This window comes from Aulonocara sp. 'chitande type north' Nkhata Bay, linkage group LG20, assembly GCF_057382095.1.
Source record: "Aulonocara sp. 'chitande type north' Nkhata Bay isolate Kocher_YH1m ecotype deep benthic linkage group LG20, A_spYH_male_GT1.1, whole genome shotgun sequence".
NCBI classification, from domain to species: Eukaryota; Metazoa; Chordata; class Actinopteri; order Cichliformes; family Cichlidae; genus Aulonocara; species Aulonocara sp. 'chitande type north' Nkhata Bay.
In genome coordinates, this window is record NC_141363.1 from 3,486,262 (window position 1) to 3,510,000 (window position 23,739).

Below are 23,739 nucleotides of genomic sequence, written 5' to 3' on the forward strand. Positions count from 1 at the left end.
TGATTAAAAACAAAAAGTTTCTGCTAGTCCCTCAGAATGCTGTTTCTTAAATAAAGGCACTTCACAAGATTTACGCAGTTACATAAATGAGTATTAATAGAACTATTAATATATTAATGTCATTAGCATCTCAATCTGTGGTGTCAAAAAGCCGAGGAAGCAGTGCACCAGACACACAAGGACAGGACCTGAAAGTAAAGAATCCCTTTACAAGACAGAAGCCAGGTGACCACTAGGAAGCACGTAAAAAACAAACATTAAAAAAAACAAGTAAAGATAACACCAGCTAGACGTACAGGGATATTCAGCAGTATCGCACCGTCAGACACTGGAAAAGTAATCGTTTGTGCGTCGTGCTCTGGTCAACAATGAGTGAGGAGTCACATCATGCAGACCAGCTGCCCTGGCAACTCATAAAGCCATGCTGCACGTGGGAGCGTCACAGTGAACACAGGAAGCAGAGGTGCACGTCAAAATACTTCTAATATTCTAATTCGTACTAATGCGCAGGATATACGTATAGTGCATCACAGTATATTATTAGAACATCTTCTGCAGTTATATATGCTAAGTGACAGATTATAATTGCTTAAGCCTTGCACTTGCACATTTTGTAAAAGATAAGAAACTTCTTCTCACTCAGAGGAGATCAATGTCTTTTAATTCATTGCTGACTTTTTGGTCTGGCAAAGCTGCAGCAGGCTGCTGGCCAACTCCAGGCTTAAAATAAGATGGCGACGTGGGACTATTAAATAAGGCCCGGATGAATGTAGGATGTGACCTCATTTGTAATGTGCTGCTGTATATTAGTTTTAATGTGTGGACCTCTGCTGGACAAGGAAGCTAGCCTGCACGGTCATCTCGCCGGGCTAAGCTGTACCTGGTGGCCGTCAGGTTATCACAGCTGACTGACAGAAGCAGCATGAGCAAAGAGGCGGGTGGGAGGGATGCAGGGGGGAGGGGAGGCCAGACTAGAGCCTTACCATCATGGTGGGCCACATACAGAGCTAAAGCCCAACCCAAGCAAAGTAAAGGCAGAACAACAACAGAGATTTAGGATAAGGCATCAGCAGTCATACTGCCTGACAGACGCAGGCTCATCTCATTAAACCTGCATTCATGGCATGTTTACACATCAGTTTACCTTACCAGCTTAATTTGAACAGGTTTGTATGACATTAAAATGATTAAAGAATTTGATAATTTTCCAGTTACTACATTAAATAAGCTTTTTTTTTTATCCAAAATCCAAACAAGTTCAAGCTTATAATAATGTCAATACAGCAATCTGAACAAAACACTTGCTCATTAATCTTCTGCCATCTATAAAGCACCATTGCAGTTTTGCTATAGCGTGCAAATCTTTTATTAATGGTCTCACTGTGCAGGTGTTGTACACATCATAGACACTGACTCCTTTAGATATTAAGGCAATTCAAATTCCTACAAACTAAACTGGTGAAAAACTGTGCTGCACTCTGCTAAATCCACTACTAGACCTCATATATATGAAATCAGTGGAGTTTGGTCTGTGTGGCAGTACCTTTCGAATGAGATCCTGGTCCTCCACCACGCCCAGCTCTCTCCCTATAGCCTGGGCGATCCGTTTCCCTGCCACCAAGTTGCCAACCAGCATAGAAGCTGGACCAACGTCCACTGAGGAAATCAGAAACAATCAAGAGTCGGTTACACAACGACAAACTTTCAACTGCCAGCTGATGGCACATCCTCATTATTTCTAGCTCCCTCTTCATGCTACAGCTTTATATTGTATACAAGCATGATTCCATAATGTCTAAGACAACCCACCTGGCTGCTTCTGCCGGGGCTTGGGCAGGTTTGTAACACAGGTGTGTGGGCACATGAGGATATTACAGGGGTGAAGGTTTCCCTCCAAAAAGTTCTGCTTGGTTTCACAGATGTGGATGCCTCCCAGAGGCGTCTTTGGGAGGGTGTTGGCTTGGACGAGCGCGAGACAGTACAGGCCAACCTGGTGGATACTGTCAATGGCCTAAAGATGGAACATGCATCAAGTACACGTTAATACAGAATAACATAATATTAATCAAGATGATATGAGCAGATGTGTGATTCACCTGCAGCACTCGACTCATCCACTGGAAGCTGTCTTCTTCACTGGCATCGGGCCTCTGCTCTGCCACAATCACTATCCTCTCATCATAAAACACCGTCACAGAAAACACTGCGATCCTGCACAGATGCCAACAGAGAAGTGAGTGCAAACACACAGCTAGACAAAGAAACCAGCAGAAGCTGCAGGATGCTGAAGGGATTTTTACTAATTACCAATTAAATATCACTAAATTATCCCTGCTCACATGTGTGCATCGCTAGAACATTCTTACTCAGTGTGCATTATGAAGTAATGTAATGCATGAACACACACGCTGGGAGCACAGTGAAACCTCACTGTGGTTCACAGCGGCCTGTCAGTGTCTCACCTCCCCCTGTAAACTGTTTTGACCGGCTCCACTGCTAGCGCCGTGGCCACCAGGTCGTCTGCATTGTGCCGTCGCCCGCTCACCATCAGGAGCCCCTCAATCTTTCCCACAACAAATACCAGACTCCCCTGTGGAGCAGACATATTTAACTCAGCACAGACATCCCAATTGCAGAGTACTGGAACTACTGTAATTGTGCATGAGCGACCTACCGGTCCCACGAATCCAAGCAGGCCAGTTCGAGTGAAGGGAATTTCTCCAACGGGTGCGCCGGCTTGATTTACTGGAATCACCTAGAAATTAGCACAGATGAGAGAGACAAGTGTCATAAACACAGCACAGATTGCATTTCAAGGGTAAATATACTGCATACCCCAAAATACTGCAGTTGTAGTAGTACAACATAGTATAAGCCAAAAGAAACACTTAGTGGGTTCTATTAATAAAAATAATGGGACAATATTTAAACCATGAAGTCTATAAAGCATTTTATTAGTAAATAAGGAAATAGAAATAAAGCAATTATTCAGTGACGTCTGTGGCTCCATCTAGTGGGTAATTTAAAACTAGTACTCCTTTTCCATGAGTCCATATTTTAAATACACAAGGTCAAACAAGAAGGGACGGAGCTCATTATAGCAGAGAGGGGACGTACGGAGACTGATGTAAACTTCATATCATGTCTCATTCCACTAATTCAAAAGCCACAGCATGTTGTACCTTTTTAAGCCATCGACATTTACCATTTTAAAAGTAAATGTTGGTACAAAGCTGTAATTTGTGTGACAACATTAAACCTGTGACAGACCTCAAATGTGTTTTTGGTGACACCCGGTAGGCCGTAGTACATGGTGCCTCCAGCACGTGAGTTGATCACGATCTCTCCTATCTCGTCCGTCTTGCACAGCTGAGGAGATCCCTCTGGCTTCACAATGCACATCAGAGCTGAAACAAACAAAAACAGGTCAAAACATTAGAATTATGTAGACTTGAGCTTCTGTATTCTAAAAAAAAAGGCCATACAGTCAGAATGTACAGTAAAGATGTGACAGCTGCTGCACTTCTGCACTGCCAATTACACCTAACAGTTGTGGCTAACCTCCAGGCATAATGTGACCCACATCCTGTACAGTCAGAGCAGAGTTCTTGTCTTCTGTGTTCACCCGGATCACTCCGTGGCTCAGCCCGCCCATGGACAGGATGGCCCTGGCTGGCAGCGGAGCACCTCGCGCACCTGGCCTGTACAAGGTAAAAAAAATGTACATGCTTTTAACTTTTTATTCTGAAAAGTGTATTTTTCCATTTTCATGACCCATACTATTTGCGAGTAATTGCTGCATCCCTATGAATATTTACAGATTTCATGCATTTTCAATAAAGGACGTCTCGGTTAAATTTAACTGTATAAATTTTGTTCTCACAGAGATGAACAAATTTATCCCTGTATGTGTGAAAAGCACATGTCTCTCTGTTTATCTCTTTGCTCGTGTGGTTCACGTTGTACCTGCGGATGGCCACAGTCAGGGCCTCGGGAGAGGTGGCACACGGACAGATGACCTCAGGCTTCAGACCATGAGACTGGAACACATTCAGGAAAGCATCACACGAGGACACAGACCCTGAAGGTAAACAAAGGGTGAAAACATTAACAAAAGTAGGTAAAAGCAGCTTAAACCCACAGCACAACATTTTAAAATGGCCATGTATAGTGACTGTTTATTACATTAGTTACTCACATGGGTTGGCTCCATCAGCTACTATAAGCATGCGTATTGAAGACAAGTTGATGTCTTTCTGTTCTTTATGGGCCATCATGGCCCAATGGAGGTCACGGCACTTCACCAAGGCCACACGTGCTATGAGAGGGTAAGAAAAAGCCCTTAAGCATCATTTCTCTACTGTTTTCTTATTAAAACTTTTTTTCTAACATTATTATTATCCTAGCAGTCTGTAAAATACTCTGTCTTATTAATATTGTTTGCTTATTAACTAAGCAAACATAGTAAAATTATAAGAATATGGAGTATAAAAGAAAGAACATTTGGCTCAACCTTTGTGAATGTGAACCCTTTGCACCCAGGACATGGGACAGGCCTTCATGACAGCATATGGCACAGTAATGGTGTGAATTCTGTTCATGACACTCTGCAGGGAAGGAAAAAATATATAAAAACCAACAGTGTCAATAACATACTGTACCACACACCAAATAAAGGGCATCTAGTCAGCAGCAGAAACATCCAGTCTCACCGTTAAGACGCCATGCCACAAGCCCATATCTTTCTTACAGTCCAACACATTGACCAGTGTCTCCCCTAAGATAGAAAACACATGAGCAAATGAGTGCGTTCACCAGCTTCAAGTCCACAAAGTTACATGCAGTGTTTTATAGTCTCTGACCTTCACAGTAGTTACAGGCTTGTGTCAAAGCTTGACAGTGAGTCAGCATGGCGATCTTGGACACAGCGACTCCCATCACTGTTCCCTCCTTACTCGCTTTGTACTTCAGCGAGAAACAAACACACAGACAAACACACAGATGTCAACAACGTGTCAAAATTAATATCAGAGTCAAATAATAGTGTGCGAGTTACAGAAGATACATAATTGAATATATAACAGTTTACTAAAGATAAACTGAATCTAAATTAGAATGCAGAAATTAGAAATGCATTGAACTGCCTACCTCTATGTAGGCAGTGTCTGTGTTGGCAGTGGGAATGTGAGGCTGCCAGTCTTTGGATGGTTTGGTCAGGTACTTAGTGTCGGTCACTACCCATTTCATCCTTGGCCAACCTGCAACACGCAGACACAAAGAGCATGGAGCACACAAAAACTATTACAGCTGTCATTAGGAAAAAAGCTGCACTAATTACACTAATTTTGCAATAAAATGAAAGCATCCAGAGATGATTCCTGATGAGCCAGCAGCATTAGCAGAGGCAGTTTAGTCTTGCTGACCTTTGAACTGGATGATCTCTCCATTTTGTGTCTTGGGCAGCCCTTTGAGACACACCTCACTGGTCAACGCCAAACTCACACCACAGCTGCCCAACAGGAAGCCAATCTGCTGGCTCCCTGCATCCTATGAAAAGAGGCTTAGGTCAGGAAACGTCAACTCACAAGGACAGGCAAGCAGACAAAACTGTGACAACTAAAAGAAATAATAATAATAATAATAATAATATACTGGTGAGGCTCTCATTATCATAAACCATGCATTTGGTCCTAAACATGTGGAGCATTTTTCAGAAATCCCACAGAAGAACTGCTATGAAAACAGGTATATTTACCTGTCGGGACAGCGGCACCTCAATAGGCACAGGGATGACTTCAGCTAACAGACAGCCATAAAAGGCCACCCAGAACATGCCAGGATCACTGTTTGGATACACCAACGCCACCTAAGAAGCAGAGGAAATGATTTTCCTCGTCGTGCTACTTTACAATTTACTTAGGAAGAAATGACTGACAAACTCTTACTCGATCTCCAGGTTGAAGGACAGGCTCAGTCTTTGTGCCCAGTTTATTCAGAAGGGTATAGGCCAGTTTCAGACTGCGACTCCACAGTTTACCTATACAGGTTAAAAAAGAAAAGAAAAAAAAGAAAAGAAAAATGTCATCTTGTTTTCCACAGGCCAGATTTCTTGCTGTTAAATTGCTGTGTATTATTGTTGCATAACTGTTCCATGATCGCTTAACTTCCCAACCCACTATGGGTCCACACTGGAGGCAATGTAATGTGGGAGTTGTTCTACTCGGGCCAACAAATATTTCTTCCTTTGATCCAGCTCATATGCAAAAAATATACCTGACATTTATAGAGTGGACACAACAATACAGACACCCATATTTGTGCTCAAAATCGACTTTAATATTCCTACGAGGCAACGTGTCGCTCACCATATGTGAGTGTGTAGAGTGGTTTGCCAGTGATGTCCAGGGCAGTGAGGGCAGGGCTCTTGGCCTGAGTGGCCCCCCAGCGGGCAAGGGCAGCCTGCAGGGCAGGAGGCCAGTTACTGACCACCCCAAGGGGCTCCCCCTTCACTGGGATGATTTGACGTCCCTCAGGCTTCGGGGTGTTGGGGTCCGGTTGGGGAACTAGGCATGAGAATCGGCAAGCAAGAAACTGTGAGTACTGGGTGTAACGCTGTAACACTGTGGTGTCACAACACTCTGGGTGACTTCCTAAAGAAGTGAAAACCCTTTTCAAAACAACCAAGAGGATTTCTGTGCTGCAGTACACACAACGGTGAAAATCAAGCATGACATATTGTGTTATGTGCCACACCTTCTACGATTTCCTCAGAGTCATCGAGGAAGAATTCGCTGAGCGGCGGTCTTTTGGGTCGTTTGAGTGTGTTCAACAGCTGCTGGATCTTAGTGGACACCCTGCTGCTGACAGGCACGCCTGGACAAACACCGAGAGCAGCCGCCGTCACCAACATATGCAAACAAACAATGACACGCAGACACCCACACATGCAAGTTTATTCAAACATGAATCTCTACTTTAACACACGCTCTCTCGCTCACACAGGCAGTAACCTACGCACTAGCACAGTCAGGAACAGAATCAGCAGCAGGAAAAATTTGAAAGGGAAATTTGCACACAAGGAGACACAGAGTGGACAATTCTTTCAGGAAAATACTATAAAGGAAGATTTCTACTTCTACATCTACAGCATGAGACAAACGTAAAGAGAGGTAGATATCAGGATGGAAAGCAAGCTACTTGGGGCCTCTTCGGCATCCCTCCCCTTCCCCAGGTTCGATGTATATTACCTTTTCTTTTTCCTTTTTTAAATCAAAGTCAAGACAGGGACAGGATTAATGGACCCAAAAGAAAGAACACAAAATATCGGTCGTTAGCAGCATTCACCACACAGTGACATGAGGATGATGTTGAAGGTGATCGAGGATGAACATGGGTAGATTGTATGTTGATTGGAACACATTCAATCACTTTTCTCACTGCAATGCTTTGAACCACACAGTCAATGCAAAACAGTAAAACATCGTCCGATGTCATGATTAGAATACCAAAATGACTGAACTGCTTGAAATGAGGAAAGAACCAAAAGACAGTCCAAATATTTCAGAAAATGAAGAATACTTTAGAGGTTTTTCTCCCCACATAAAACTTTATACATATTTGTACCACAGCCAGACGTTAACAGACATTCTGGCTTAAGTGAGTGTACCGTCAGCAGTATCCAGCATGCTGGAGCGGCTCTGTCCACGGCTCATGCCCCTGACTGCTGGGGGAAGATCCACCCTGGACCCTCTGTCTTGAGAAGCAGAGGACGTCACATCTGGGGGGACACTGTTTTCTGTTAGGGCGGAGAAAAATAGCATCATCAATGGCAGTGACACCATCACTGAGATTTATGGATCAACGCTGGGAGTTCTCCACCAGGACAGTTTACCAATGCGTGTGTGGGCTAGCACGTCAGCTAACAAGGAAGCAGCAGGCTGAGGCTGGGGCTGGGGCTGACTCTTGGGCTCTCCATGGGAGAGGGTGGAGGAAGCAGATGAGGATGTGGAAGAGCTTTGGACGGAGCGGTTGATCCAGTAGTCGGGGCTCTGCAGGGTCTGAGCTAGTGCTGCACTGAGTGCTGCCTTTCTGCGCAGTGAGCCTTCATCCTCTGATGCAGAAGATGTGTCTAAGAGTAAGAGAAAACGTGAAAGAAATTATAATTCAATAACTTTTAATGTTTTGGTGAGGGTATTTTTTAGGAGCTACAATCACCAGCAACCATCTGATCTCAGAGTGGGTGGAACCAAGCTTACCTGGAGGTGTGCAGGTATCTATGGGAGACTGGACAAAGGCTGAGCGCCTCTTGGTTGGCATGGGAAGAGCCATTTTCTCCTCTTTATGTTTGGCCAGTGCTGCCTGGACAGCTTCTGTATGGATGTCTACATAAATATAGAATAGAGAATAACCCGAGTGAGAAAAACAACAAGGACAAAACCTGTGAACTTCAGGTTAGTGATCATGATCAATTCTCTGGACAATGAAAAAATCCAACTAACTCAGTGATTATATCCAAGGAGAATTATAGATTTACAGAGGTTGATAAGGTCTCTTGGAGAAATTTCTGTCACCCTCAGATGATAAGGATGTTTAGGAACAACCCAGGAACCACCGAGGCTCGCGCCTGCCATGAAGTGGAAATTGCTGGAGCACCAGGTTATGCCATTAGCGCGCCAACGTTAAACCCCGTTGAAAGTTTGTGAGGATATAGCTCCCAAATAAATGAAATTCTATAATTGTTTTAACAATTAAAGTTAAAACAATGACTTGAATTGTTTGCATTCATTCCACTCTTGTTGTACCTTCATTCCAAATCAAAGAAACTATTTAAAGGTAAACTCCGTGATGTAAACTTTTGACCCCAACTGTACCTGTGTGCTTTTGTAGTGAATTTTGTGCTGCATACCTGATCTGTAGCGCTCGTCCCTGGCGCCTCCGCTGCGGTGTGAACGATGGTGTCTGGAGGCTGAAGAGGTGGAGGGGCCCGGGGCCTCAGGACTGGGGCTAGGGTCGGCACTGCGGCTCGGGGAAAGCTGCACATCTGGTAGAGGCAGATCCACATCTACAGAACAGAGCCCAGCATGTGAAAAGTCAATAAAAGTCTATATTTAGGGGACCATTAATAAAAGCAAAACAAACAATCTAACATGAGATCCAGGAAATTCAGACAAACAGAGCACACGTTGCTTTACATAATGCTATTACAGCAACGTGTAGGCATAAATATTATATGACCTTCTCTGAAGCTCTCCAAATTTAGCCTCATACAGAGCCTGTGAACAGTGAAATAAGGACATGTACTTGACTGATGCAAGTTATACTGCTAACAGAGTACATGAAACTGGGTTACATTTATATTTTTAGTCAACTGTCTTTTCGTCCCGGAGGGAACTGGGTAACTGAGTCCCTGAAGAGATGATGGTTTTGAGGGATAACAGGACGAGTGAAGGAGCACACGGTCACCCCTGGAGATTCAAAGCTTTCTGGTGTATGCTCTGACATTCAAAGCAAGCTGCCAGCAAAAGTCAAACGAAAGCAAAAATCACTAAAAACAATGGGACTGAAATCTAGATTAATATACGATCTTTGCGTGTAATCACAAATGTTTTGGCAGCACAAGTCAAAACAAAGGTTAAACTAGAGGAAAGGGAAGTGTAGTGGTGCTCTCTTTTTTTTTTAAATAGCTTAAAGTGACACATCGAGAACGATGTTTTTTTCATGCCGCTGCTAGCATGGTGCAATACTTTCCGAAGGAAACACCACACCCTTGCTTGAGGAAACTGACAGACAAATCAGTTTGTCTGTCACATAGTAACACAGAGAAGCTTTAGTACTTCCCCACAGCTGTAAACTGAAACCAGTTTCAGAATGTATCACATTTACTGGGTACGCACTAAATACAGCAGAAAGTCTGACAGGAACTATGGGTTTGTGCATCCGTGGCTTACCTGTGGTGATGCAGTTATTAAAGATATTTGTGCATCACTGGTTACCTTATGTGCAATTCTCATTTTGGCCACTAGAGTGCCACAGAAAGCCAGAAATTATGTTGCTAACTTGGACAAAGACAATCAACACTCACACTGAGAAGTCAGTCAAGTTTCTTCTCAAAGAAATGAAAAAAGGAAAAAAGTACAATACGACATAAAGAATCCATTTTTTGCCTCCGTTGTTCTTTTCACATGTGAAAGAATAATCAGCTCAAATGTAAATTTGAGGAATCTTCTTATGCAATCTAGCCTCGTTTTGCTTTTCAGCCTGAACAACAATAACATTGCTGACAGGGGAGGCGGAAAAAAAAAAACACAAATGGAGAAAAAGAAGAAGGAAGGCTTTAATGCAACATGAAAAAATTCCAAGAGCAGAAGAAGAACTGGTCTTACTTGGCAAATGGGAGATGTAGGAGGCCAGCAGCTTGGCTCTCTTCTTCTCATAGCCCTTCTGCGTGATGTCACCTAGGAGAGAGGACAGCAACACCAAACTGTTAGGTTAGTCATAATTACCACACAAACTCCAGACAACTGCGTACACACAGACACACACATGTACAGCCTCTGCTTTCACTAATACATTTTCAGAGGGTTGAGTCATAATAATAATAATAATCCACTTTAAACCAAATCCACTGAACTCCACATGCTGACAGCTAAGTCCATTTACAACAAGGCGAAGAGATAACGCCATTGTTTGGCCTTACATTAGCCCCAGTGAATAAACATGCCTGCTGGCTATAAAACCCAAGTATGATTCCACTGAGTCGCACGTAACCAGGCAGAGAACAGTGCCAAAACATTGGGAATAGTTGGGATGGTAAGCAGAGCAAAAAAGGAAGCCATGTGAGCCAGTTTCACATGGGACTCGGTCATTTATCTGTCCCGACCTTTTCCCACTGTAGACCCAGCACCACCCCTTCCTCATTCGGCCTCGGCCTGGCAGGATTCCCAGTGATACTAGAGTGTGCTAGAGAGCCGCACAGGCCTGACAAAGTCCATTAAACTGGGACCCCAAAACACACAGTCTGCTCACTGCAAACATGCATGAAAGACACACCCTTACATACACACACTCCCCTTGAAAACACAAACAATCCTAATGCTACAATCTCCCACACTCTCTCTGTTAGTCGCCTTCTTTTGTGTGCAGCGATAACACCGCATGCTATGTCAAGTGCCAATCGCCAAACGGCTGCTTAACCTCAATCTCCTGACACCTCCTCCACACTGACCAGTGACAATGGGGGGGACCTACGGGGGGGGGGGCTGAGAGTCACTAGCAGCAACAGGGAATGCAGACCAGTGTGTGCATTAAGCAACAATGAAAGAAAATAAGGGGAGAAACGGTGAGCCAAGGTTCAGCAGGGAGACCGGAGGGAGGTGTGCTGGATAAGCCGGGGCTGGGTGGGGAGTTTCGTGTGTGACTGAGATAGAGTGTGTTTTTTCTTAAAGTTTTCTCACACTCTGGTCACTATCCAGTGGAGTGTAGGATTTGCTTGTATAAACAAGAGAATCAGAAAGGAAGTCCCCTCTATGATTGTGTGTGTGCCTGCCAGAATGAGTTAAATATGAGACTTCTTTTTTTTTATCCTTCCGATACAATTTGTAGGTTTCACAACACTCATATTAAGAGAAGCAGAGTAAAAGTGAATAACCTTCGTAGAGAAAAAGCCAACAAAACAAAGTTGAACAGTTTTAGAGTGAAAGGCAGTGTGTGACTGAGTGCCGAGTGCTTTGTCTTTCCCTCTGTGCAGGGGAGCAAAAAGAAAAAAATGGGGATGGCAAGCATTCAGCTTGGAGTTCATGCCTGGGTTCACACACTAGGCTGAAATTCAGACACAGCAGCTTGTTGCAGTCTTTGTTTCTCCATCTCTCTAGCATGCTACAGACTTGTTTATACACAGGAAAACACTCATAGGCAGACATGCAAGCGAGACAATCAGCAGCAACTTGATTGTAGTGGACTGGAGCAGTTATTGTTGTCGGAGACAAGGTTACGCCAAGCCCAGTCCTGGTGCCCAATTGGTGCCGGGAGGGAAGAAGGGGAAGAGATGGAAAGATGGACGGAGCGCCGTCGGTCATTAACGCAGACAGAAGAGAGTCTGTGCTGGTGTCGGGCAAGTACAACAGACACGGATTGGCACAGGCACACCAGCTATGTGGCTGGCAGTGGGAAGAAAGACACTGAAAGGCTCTGGGTTTAAAGACTGACTGTGACAGCTGGTTCAAAACAGAGAAAAAGCTGTATGTGTTAAGTGCAAGAATGTGGTGTTTTTGAGTGTGAGCATGAACAAAAACAGTACAGTAACTGTGTGTAATCTGAGGTCAGGGGACAGGATATGAGCATTACCCCACCCTGTGTGTGTGCTGCCAAAATCGTCTCACTGTGTCTGTCTAGAGAAAGAGGAATGTGCTGATTGGAAAACACCATACTAACAGAGAGGGCCAACTGGCCAAGAGAGAATGCTCATAGTTCCAAAAATGTCCCTGAGGTGCAGGAAGCTAATGTATCTGTGCATGTGTATGTGTGTATACACAGCTGGGGCAGGTTAAAGGGCGCTTCAGCACACAAGAGAATGAATGCTGACAGGGCCTGAGGTGTACTGGCACTACAGGCCTTCCCTGTGAGATGTGTGTCAGTATGTCAAACCAGGAATGCGTACTTCGTCCAAGGATCGGCTGAACCTGCCCAGCATGCTGTGATAGAGGCACAGTATCACCAATGAATGCATCTTTAAGAGCATATTAAAAATGTGTGACAAATCTCACATCTATAAGCAATTATCAGTCCTTCTCCTTGGCAGCCAGACCTTCTAACTGACTGTTTTTTTGTGTTAATCGTGCTGTTTGTGACATTTTCAGAGCTCATTCAAGACCAGATGACAGTGACCCTGTGAGGCTTCTTTTAAAATATCCGATGTTGACCTCATACTTCAAGACAAGTCATACAGTGGACTGATCTCCTAATAGCTGGCAGCGCAGGGTCACAGAGGGGATAAACACACTCACATGAACGGCATTCCCAGCCACACTGATAACTGCGGAGGGCTACAACTTTTTCTGACACAGTAGGGGATTACGGAGCACTTCAGATTTAATCTGCACTGGCATTCTCCACTATGATCCGGCACATTAGAGCCATTTGAGGTTTTGGAGATTAACTGTTTATGTGTGCACTGTGCATCACTCCACGCGTACACATCTTGATCTTGTTGTCAGGGTGTTTTCCTGGAGGCTCCGATTGGGTCTTAGACAGGTAGCAACACACAAAGGAAATTTTCTTTCTAGTTATTTCTGATCATTTGTGAATAAAACCTCAAACTGTTACAACGATGATTACTTTCCTGTGGGTTCTTTGCTAAAGCCTCCCTGGGAGAAGGCCACAGGAGAACACCCTGGTTGTGATTTCGACTTATATGTGGCGTGACATACGCTCGAAAAAGCAGAAAAAAGATATTTTTATGAACCTGTGAAAGAGGATAAAGTCAATGGACGCCTACAGCACTGTGTGCCCCGTAACCGTGTCAAATCAAATCCAAGAACTGAAACCATCGTGAACAGTGAATTTCTCTCTGACGACATGGCTGGGCATTAAGCATTCATGACATAACATTTGCTCCCTGTGGTTTTCCAAGCAGCTCAAATGTTGAATCATCGGACTGGCTGTAGCTGATACAGCTAAAATTTCGCTTCTTGGATTACTATTACCCATGAACGGCACCCCTTTTTGTTTTCCCAAATACAAAGGGGAAAAAAGCTGTTAAAGAGAACGCTTAATGGTCAGCACATGACCTGGACGTATACACGAGGTTGTTTTTGGTTGCGATTTGTCTCGGTTTGTGTGTTTTATTGTCTTTACCTTAATTCAGTGTGATCTTCTATGCACACCTTACTCTGTCCCTCCCAACCCACTATGTCTGTGCTGTTCCTTTACCATTCTTCATTGCTCCATTGCCAATCGGGAAGAGCTGAAATTTGTATTGGAAGCAGTTTAATTCCAGCTGCCAATACCCAGAAACAGCACTGCATTTGAGATATTTATATAAAACTAAAGCAACGAGGTCAGTGTCTTTCAATCAGTGCCACAACTGCTGCCAAGATTTCTTCTCTTTAAATGATATTCATTAGGTCATGAAAAACTGAGAGGCTCAGTGAAGCGCTTTTTAATGCCAGTGATTTCCCTCAGTCCTGGAATCACTGCACAGTTCTCCTGAATGAAAAATCCAAATCTTGGCCTTGAGCTTCAACCCTGAGATACCAGCTGATCTATGGATCTCTGTTTAACAGTTAACACCCACCCACCCATCCGCCTGATCCCCACACACACACACACACACACACACACACACACACACACACATACACACACACACACACACACACACACACACACACACACACACACCATTAGAGCTGAAAAGCCTCCTGGCATCCACATGATATATGAACAAAAGGCACTGAGACAGCATTTTTCCTTAGTTTTCTTTCACTTCTCTGTAGAGGATGTTGCAACAATCTGATGTAATCTCAGCAAACATGGATTGTGTCACAGTGAATGCAAACTCCAAGGACCCTCTCCTGTTTACGCATATGTATTCAAGCCCCCTCCCCAACCGAGAGATCTCTATAATTACTTTGAGCAGATTAGCAAGTGACATGACTGTCACCCACAATTTCCGCTTGCCTGACTGTCTTTTGCACACAGAGACCTGCATGTGACAGGTTTCCTGTCAACCCATAAATGCACACAACCATGAAACTCAAACAGGATAACTGGCTGGATTACACAGAAAGCTGTAAATAAAACCCCGCTTTTACATCTTGAAAGCCATCCAGTGCTCACATTTTGGTCTCTATCCTAATCTGTAATCTGAGATTACATCTAACCTAACAGATTATATCTCTCCGTCTGGACGTTTGTGTAGACGGGGGCACAAATGTCTGAAACAAGGCTCTGTACAGTGCAGGACTGTTTTCTAAGCGTGGTGCTTCTAGCCAGCGATACCAGTTTGCTCTGCATAAAAGTGTCTTTGTTTGCCTGTGGGTTACAGTTTGGTGACAAGAGTGATGCTAATCTAGAACACCGTTACTACCCTATATCACAAGAAATACATACCAGGGCAAAAAGTTGCTGTTCTATAAATCCACCATGAGGAAATGACTGTGAGATAAACAGGATAACTAGAAAAAACATGGAAAACAGCCACAGCCTGCACATTTACATATAAATACACACATAAACACAGGGGCTGAGAAAGGAGGAACTAACGTCACCCACAAGATCTTATTTATAGAGACTCTGAGCAGTGACACAAAAACAATGGGCAGACTGTGCCGAGAACATGGATAAATAGCACTTGACAGGAAATGCAAACGAATGAGTATGACACCAAGGCCATTTAATGGCACCTGGTCATTAGTTAAAGCAGATGTAAGAAGCTTATTTCCATAGAGCATGCTCTAAAAGGGAAGCAGTGTGGCAAGTACAAACGTTCCACTGCTGTGCTTTTGCATACCATGAAACTAATTTCATTTCAATACTGTTAACTGGGTTTGAAATGATTATCATTTTAATTGATCTGGTTGACTGACAGTAAACAGTGTTGTTTGATGACCGGGAAATCATTTAACTTACTCTTTTAAGAAAACTGAAAACATCCCTCGATCCAGCTTGTTAGCTGTGTGGATCTGCTGCTTTTCACTGATCACAAATGAAATATCTCTAAGTTTTGGAGCATTAAAAACAACCTGAGGCCCCTTATCATTAGATTTATGAAAGCTCAACTTGTGACACAGCTATGTATGCGTGATTATTTATCAAAGATTTCTATACTGTTTATATAAACATTCAAAATAGACATAAACATATGAAACATGCAGAACCACTGGATGTGACACTAGAGCACCAGCGTCATCTCCCACACACCAAAACAAACACACACAGACACACAGCTGGACTCTCTACCACAACAGAGGAGAGAAACTTGGATTACATTACACACAAAAGAGGGAGTGTGACTTCATTTTTCTTAAGCATTCAAGGCAATGTTACACAACTATATATTAACATGGGAAATATTTATAGGTCACTATTTATCCTTTAAAATATCTAGCTAGCTATATATCCATCCATCCATCCATAGACGGAGGGAGAAAGAAAAACTTTAAGGCAGTAAAGTTTGTTCATCTAGAAAGTCGACAAGCATCCTTGACTAAATGTGGGGGTTTCCCTCAGTTTACTAGCAGTTAAATCAGGTTTTGAGTATTAAAACCAATCAGTGATCACTCAGGAGATATTTGCTTCATGTCTGAATAGTGATTCCAAAACACTAATACATAAACCTCCTGCTTCCAGCACAATGTTTTTCCACTTCAAATCCAGGCCAAAAATTCCTCTGGGACCCTGGGAGTCCACGTGGGGGTTTTGAGGCAGACAGGGAGGATGAAGTGATCTCTGGACGGCTAAAGGGAACTGCTGGCCAGATACCGTAAGTAAGGGTCTGAGTAAGTGTACTTTCTCTTGTCAAAAATCTCCATTGGATTCGGTTTGTGTTTGGTTGGATGGAAAACGCAACTCTGACAGCCCAGCCTAGTCACGATTGAGCAACAGTGCCCAAAATATGGCTAGTTACCATTTGTCACTTTAACCTTCTGAACGATTTTTATGTACATCTTTCCAATAATGAATGATGCAGAAAATAAGTGCTCAAGCTCTTTTATTAGGTATAACTTATTAAATTCTAATACAAGATCTCCCAGTGACATAAAATGGAAGCACAAAAACTTTTTAGAAAAATCCAACAATAGCACCAAAAACTCATTGGTCACCGCAGCAACTAAGTGATGCTATCATGTCAAAATCTCAGCCCTGTGTTGAATCTGTGCCACAAAGAAAAAAAGCTTTGAAGCAAAACCTCCAACCCAGTACAGTGGCCAGTGAACATAGCACGGTTATAGCATGATTATAGATACAGTTGACTCAACACTTCACTAAAACTGTTTCAACAAAAGCTCAACATTCCTGGCAGGGGTGTTGTATTAGGTCACTTTAGTCTTATCTAGCTGTCCCTAATGAAGTGAACTTACAGATAAAAATTCGACAAAAGGTATGGGAACGACTTCTGAAAATTACACCCTAAAAAAATACAACAGCAAAGTTAATAATATATATATTATATTATTATATTGTGTAATATGTGACAAGAACAGACGATGTAACACAGTTTAGTATACAGTGCCCCCCCCCAAAGGATCACCACAGCGGATGGATCCACATGTTTTGATTTGGCACAGAAATCACGCCGGATGCCCTCGCTGACGCAACACTTCCAATTATCCGGGCTTAGCACTGGCACTTGGAGCACACTAGCTTGTAAGTCCCTGTGTTATAAGTTGGGTCTGTGCCTCTGCCTGATTTCCAATCTATTGTGTGTAAGGTGAATGCAATAGCCACTACAGATTAGAGCTATCAACACTATTATTTGAAAAATGTTTCATTTTATATTTTATTTATTGCCTTTCAGCCTGCTCCAGTCTGTGAAGACAGATCTAATTATGCCTCCCTTTTCATTTCTAAGGCATACTCTTATAAAAATCTCAATAAAACGAATGTGAGACATAAAAGAAGTCCAAGGGCTGTGCTTGGCCCAGATTAGTTCAAATGAACAATTTGTGCGTGGCTTTCACAGATCAACAATGTGTTAAACCCATTTTCCAATAAATAATGAAGCAATGCCCAGCAAAGAGGATGTAACGGAAGAAGTGCGTCATACTGAGAACTAGAAGTGAAACCACTGTAGTGACATGTTTAACACAGGTATGCCTCACAGGAAATTACAGAGAAGGGCAAAGAAAAAATGATAAAATAAAGATTCAGCAGCTCTTAATGTGGACACGCATCTTAGTGGAACAAATGTGGGGCAATCCCACCTTTTAAACTTAATACCTGAGAAACACATAACATGCGAAGAAACACACCCACACATATGCAAACGACCAGTTCAACCACACCCGAGTCAAGTACCGAAACATTCAGTGAAGTCAGACCTTCCTGTACAGGACAGCAACAACAAAAAGTGCTGGCACGATTAAGATAAAAACAGAAGAAACAATAACACTGGACAGTCAGCATCCCGAAACTTAATTTATCCAAAGAAATAAAACAAGTGTTTCCTTCGAGCTTTTTAAGCATTCATCTTGTGCTTGAGTTTAGAGCCCTACTTCCTCCATTACTTCTATTATTATTATTATATCAAGCGTTCTAGAGCCAGCTGTGAGTTTTGAGCTGGGAACTGCTGCAACAATAAAAGCTATCAGAAAACCACAATGAAACAAAAAAGACGGAACATTTGCTTTTATTCTTCTCCATAAGCAAGACGGCTTCTTCTTCACTTTAATCTTACTACTGTTAATATACTACGCACACTAATTTGGGTCACGCCATTTCCCTCTAGATCATCACAGGCCAGCTGTATAATCTTGGCAGTGACAAACAGTTGCTGTATAGATAAATTCATATCACGTTACTTCATCAAAGTGATAAGGCTGGCAAACAACTGAGAGGACAGATTGTGTAGTCAGAGAAACTGACGTCAGGCAAGTACAAGTGAGCTGTTTGTTAGTAAGCAGCAAAGGTTAATGCAGGTTGTCCTCACTGAGACTGTATGGCAGACTACAACTGCAATGAGCTTTCAACTAACAGGTCTATGTTTGCATAACTGAGTGAGACCAAGGCCACATCCCAGGCTGATTTCTGGTCAGATTAGCTTGCTACCCCTGCCATGAACTGTATCCCCTACAGCAACTACGCAGGTGGATGAATACTAGCTTAATCATTTATTAATAAACAGTTTTATAGGCAGACTTGTCACAAGTTAATAAAGAAGTTTTATAGCATCTGTGCTTCAATGGCTGCTTTTCATTTACAGCAGACGCTTTCAGGGTGTCATTGTTGCGGGCCGGCTTAATGAAAGATATAGACCTGTAGTTCCCTGGCTATGACAAGTTAAAATGGGTGCTGTGCCAAGCTTATACACGAATTAATTTGCACTTCCTTTGTTTAATCAGCATATAATCCAGAAACGTATGAAAACAAGTTGTGATCTTAGGTTGAGCTTTAATCATTCCAATCACAAACATTCGATACACCCTGTGGTCTGGCTGTATTTTCCTACTCTATCAAATGGCTAACTCAGAGAAACAGACCATTCACGCTCAGATTCATACCTATGGCCAATTTACAGTCACCAATTAACCTAACGTGTATGTGGGAGGAAACCAAAGTACCCAAAGAGAACCCACACAGTCACATGGACAACATGTAAACACTTTGAATCCAAGACTTTTTTGCCAACCACCACACAGCTGTCCCATTTCTTTTTCCCACATTACAGAGGATAAGTCGTGGCAATTCATGCTGTTATGTGATGCACAAATTCCAGCCATTCGTGTGCCATGACGGCTATGATGCTTTGGGTAGGGATTATAAGCTGATACCTTAAGTCGACTATGTAAGGTTTAGCAATACTCACTATTAGGGCTGCCACAAACGATTATTTTGATAGTCGACTAGTCACCGATTATTTTTGCGATTAGTCGACTAATCAGATCATCATCCATTGCACGTAAAACTACAGCTTATTGCACCAGCAGCATCTGCTCTTATATAACTATCATTAGCTTACAGCTTTAAGTGTTTAAGGTCTGTGCTAACTAAAAATAAAGACAAGATGATAGTTTATTAAATTTTAATGAAATTTGCAGATTGTTTCGGTGAAGTTTAATAAACTCCTTGCTATCTAAAATATAACAGGACACTGGAGTATATTCTGGAGCATCTCACACTTCTGATAATCAGTTGTCTGCTTGACGTTTATTCAGCTGTGTAAAAACTATAACTTTAATCTCAGACAAACTGATTTACTCAGGAACAAATAAAATACTAAAAAAAAAGCCAAACAATAACATTTTAAGTTATCTAAGTGACTCATATATATTTAACCTGAGTAGCGAAAGACGGCGGTGGGTTTGAAAACGATTTGTGGGGAGTCCGGTGTTCTCACAGCGCTAGTGAGCCTAGCCCCCGGCTCGCTAACGAGCTAGTGGGTAACAGATGTCTCCGAAAACGTCGGAGCGCTTTTGAAAATATGTGGTGTCCTGATAAACTGAGCAGATATTTGAGGTTTACACAGCTACATTCTCGCCTGAAAATATGTTAAACGTTTATTTTGTGACCCAGAAAGAATAGTAAGAGTAACATTAAAACTAACTAGCTGCCGCCATTGTTGGAAACTGCGCTGGGCCGCGCTATGAATTCTGGGACACAGCTGCTTCTTCTTCTTCTTCTTCGGGGTTTAACGGTAGCTGACATCCTTGTACATGCAATGCTGCCATCTTCTGTTTCAGTCCGTTATTACACTCTTAAATCCTGCCACTTATTCCTGCGTCTTTTGTGATCTTACAAAGCTTCAAACGACGCGTCGACTATTAAATCAGTCGTCGACGATTTTGATAGTCGACGTAATCGTGACTAGTCGACAAATCGTGGCAGCCCTACTCACTATACGCTCAGACAGGTCTACAAAATAAACTCCGGCTCAAGTGAGAAATGGTTGATTTCAGACGTTTTTGAGAGAACCAGCAGGAAGTTACCCAACATCCAGTCTTTACATTAGGTTGAGTCAATCGCTCTTTGGCTCCAACTTCACGTTTTATGTTTCGACTTAACCGCGAGCAAGAAAGCAAACTTTTGAAAACAAAACCCAACATACAACGAGCCTACAATAAATAACGGGCACCTAAACAGCAAATCTAAAGTAACAAGTCACGCCTGTAAGCTAGCACTACAGCATATGGTTTACTTTCAGCCTTTTTAAAAAGAATACCTTGTGTCTGATCACACTAATTCTTTCTCACACTGACATGAATTACTTGAACAGTCTAAAGAAAGCCAGCTTTTTCTAGTGCGACAAGTCATAATGAGTCTGCCGTGAAAAGGACCGAGTCAGTGGTAGAAATTTTGATAGCACCATGAAGTGAGTGCGATCAAGTCAGCAGCTTGACTCCGCCTAAATTCAGTCCACTGTGAAGAGAATAAAAAGAGAAAAGAAGCGTATTTAGACAGAGGCATCCTGGCTAGCAAACTGCATAATAGACTAGTGTTTCAGCATTGCTGGGTAACCACAGGGTATTGAGTGGTGAAAGTGAATGTAGAGGTATCAGGTTTCACTGCAGCAGTGTCGTAGTGAAGATAAACAGGGGTCAGAAGTGTGGGACGGACCTGACCCGAGGGTCACTGAGCACATCAGCTCAAGTATCATCCGAGTCTTCTGTTCACCTACACATATAGAAATATTGCTCAGCAATATACTCTTTATGTTGCACCTACCTCTAGATGACACGTGCAGAATTTGCTCATCGACTATGCCTAATAGCTCATGGTTTAAAGGAGGACGTTAATGCAGGAGGAGTAATGTTAGGCAGGAAACAGCCTCATTAAATCAATATTATAATCTCATAAAAAGCCATGAGCGGCCTTTGAGAAACGCTTTGATTCTGGGTGCTGAGTCCGCCGTTGACACTGAAACCGCAGACCTTATTGCTTACGTTCCACTCTCTGGACAGCTCACGGTCCTGACCTCATACCACCCACCACTCGCAATCATTAAACAGGCTGTCGTCAAGATGCGAATCTATCGCCGCTCTGAAGATCATGGCTCTCAGTCTGTGGAAGGCGCTCAACAAATGGGCAACACTTGTGTAAAAGAGGCGCACACACTGTGATGAAAACAGGTTGTCTAAACGCCTGTCGAGCTCTAAAATCCACAACAACAACAAAAAAAGCAGTGACAACAACTCACTTCACAAGCAACTAAAAGTGGAAGGTCACAGAGGAAGGGCTGTGGGGCGCTGTGTGTGCGTGCAATAAACCACTCACCAAAACCAAGGGCAGGTATGGGATTAAAGTGTTGTCAGTGAAGGAAAAGAGCAGCAACTGAAACTGATGTGGTTCCGATTCCTCTAAACAGCATCTGAAACACCACCACACTCCTCAAGCTCAGCCAACAAAAACAGAATATTTTAAAGGCTTTCTGAATTATAAAACCTCACTTTATTGCTTTAAAGTCTTTAGGCTCAACATTACACTCTCTTAGAAAATATAGTCAGCGTGAAAGTGATGTGTCGCAGCAGGCAGACACTGAACAAAGTCAGTGGCCAGTGATTTTATTGGCAGATGGGCTGATCTCAGCCACCAAGGCCAAAATGACTACACTGAAAACATTAGTCTGACTTGATAGTGGTGATACTCAAAAAGCCGCCTTAATTTTGTTATATCACAGCTGAAGATTTTCAACACATGCATCAGCAGGGACGAACCAGACATGACGCTCAAACTTTAATGACACCCCCCGTCTGACAAAAACTCTGCTGCCTCGAGGTGTGTACGCCATCAAGTCTGCACATGACCAGAGTCTAAAAGAGACGTTTTATTGGTTATTGTGGGAATACTGTATCACCACAATCACAACAGTCATCAGTGCGTTGTCACTCTGTGGGAGTATGCAACACGTGACACAAAGACACTTTAAAACCAGGCTACCTACTGGGATCAATGTTTGAAAAATATTACTCAGTGTTATGCGGCAGTCTCAACTCTAACATTCCAAAATATGGTCCAATATTCACATAAGAGGCTCTCAGCAACGTGGGTTCAATGCTTCAAGACTCACAAGCAATTTTAGCTCATCTCCAGGAAATGACTAAGGTCAGACTTGCCAGAACAGCAGCTGTTTCAAAATATAAACCTGGCGCTTCCTTTCAAGACAATAAAAGGTAATATATGGACTTACGGGACCAACGGTGCTATTGACAGTCAGGGATTAAGAGGCCTAAGCCACACCCACAATGTTCAGTGTGTTTTCAGGGCCTTTGTTTTACCTCGCTCTCTCGAGACTTGAATTAAAGGGGTCTATGACTACAGGCCAAGCTCTAGCACAATGTGTGCTGTGGGGCCAAGAGGGGAGATAATCATCAGGTTGTTGAGGAGGCTTCCTGAGCACTTTTACTCTTTGGGAATTTTTGATAACCCTTTGGCTCTGCTCGAGTATTAGGAAGGTGAGGCACATTTCCAAAAGAACAAAAAAAACATGGCAACTGACCTTTTGGAAACTTTCATTGTACATTTACAGCAGGACTGGATTACCACTGAACTCTGGTTTCCCATCAGCCCTTCCTGTGACGCAGGCCTGCGATTTCATATATAGAAACTGGTCAGCTGCTGAGAAAATACCTCGTGTTCCTCACACCCACTTCAAAGGGCTCCAATGATCAGCTGTGGCTGATCAGCTGAAGAGCCACAGTGAAAGACAGAGTCAATGAGACAGAAATGGCGAGATACTGGATAACAAGAAGCACCGGGTTTGTGGTCAGAGTGGTCTGGATGTTTAATGAGTTAATAATACCGTACTTTGTTACCATTTCCAACCAACAATCATGTGACTGTCCCATTATTAGTCACAGTTTTTAATAGTGACAGAAGAACGCAAACCTTCGAGGATATCCAAAGTGATCCTTTAGCATCCATGACTACAGTAAGCCAAAAATATGTAAGCTACATTATTAAAGAAAATGTTACTGTCCACTGCGGTTCACACTTCATAGCACTTGATATCAGGCTGTGAATATTTCCCTGGTGCTTGTTGTTGACTACAGCATAAACACAGCATAAACGTGTTGCCAGATAATAAAA

General features: G+C 42.8%; 1 protein-coding gene across 2 annotated transcripts in view; it reads right to left on the reverse strand.

Annotated features, from left to right (window-relative positions):
- dip2ba (DIP2 acetate--CoA ligase B (putative)a) overlaps nt 1–23,739 on the reverse strand; it is a 48,743-nt gene that overhangs the window by 10,566 nt on the left and 14,438 nt on the right. Inside the window, exons 1-24 of one of the 2 annotated variants that reach the window (XM_086276420.1) lie at nt 10,697–10,863; nt 10,383–10,454; nt 8,906–9,061; nt 8,256–8,381; nt 7,892–8,128; nt 7,667–7,795; nt 6,754–6,873; nt 6,366–6,563; nt 5,946–6,037; nt 5,756–5,866; nt 5,424–5,547; nt 5,149–5,258; nt 4,863–4,965; nt 4,713–4,777; nt 4,514–4,607; nt 4,199–4,318; nt 3,967–4,081; nt 3,562–3,701; nt 3,271–3,407; nt 2,675–2,755; nt 2,463–2,590; nt 2,097–2,211; nt 1,810–2,011; nt 1,544–1,656 (exon numbers count right to left, since the gene is read on the reverse strand). In XM_086276420.1, coding sequence (XP_086132546.1) covers nt 1,544–1,656; nt 1,810–2,011; nt 2,097–2,211; nt 2,463–2,590; nt 2,675–2,755; nt 3,271–3,407; nt 3,562–3,701; nt 3,967–4,081; nt 4,199–4,318; nt 4,514–4,607; nt 4,713–4,777; nt 4,863–4,965; nt 5,149–5,258; nt 5,424–5,547; nt 5,756–5,866; nt 5,946–6,037; nt 6,366–6,563; nt 6,754–6,873; nt 7,667–7,795; nt 7,892–8,128; nt 8,256–8,328 — 2,607 coding nt within the window. In that variant the 5' untranslated portion in view covers nt 8,329–8,381; nt 8,906–9,061; nt 10,383–10,454; nt 10,697–10,863. Of the gene's footprint in view, nt 1–1,543; nt 1,657–1,809; nt 2,012–2,096; nt 2,212–2,462; nt 2,591–2,674; nt 2,756–3,270; nt 3,408–3,561; nt 3,702–3,966; nt 4,082–4,198; nt 4,319–4,513; nt 4,608–4,712; nt 4,778–4,862; nt 4,966–5,148; nt 5,259–5,423; nt 5,548–5,755; nt 5,867–5,945; nt 6,038–6,365; nt 6,564–6,753; nt 6,874–7,666; nt 7,796–7,891; nt 8,129–8,255; nt 8,382–8,905; nt 9,062–10,382; nt 10,455–10,696; nt 10,864–23,739 lie in introns of those variants that run through there. The other variant, XM_086276419.1, reaches the window with a different exon arrangement.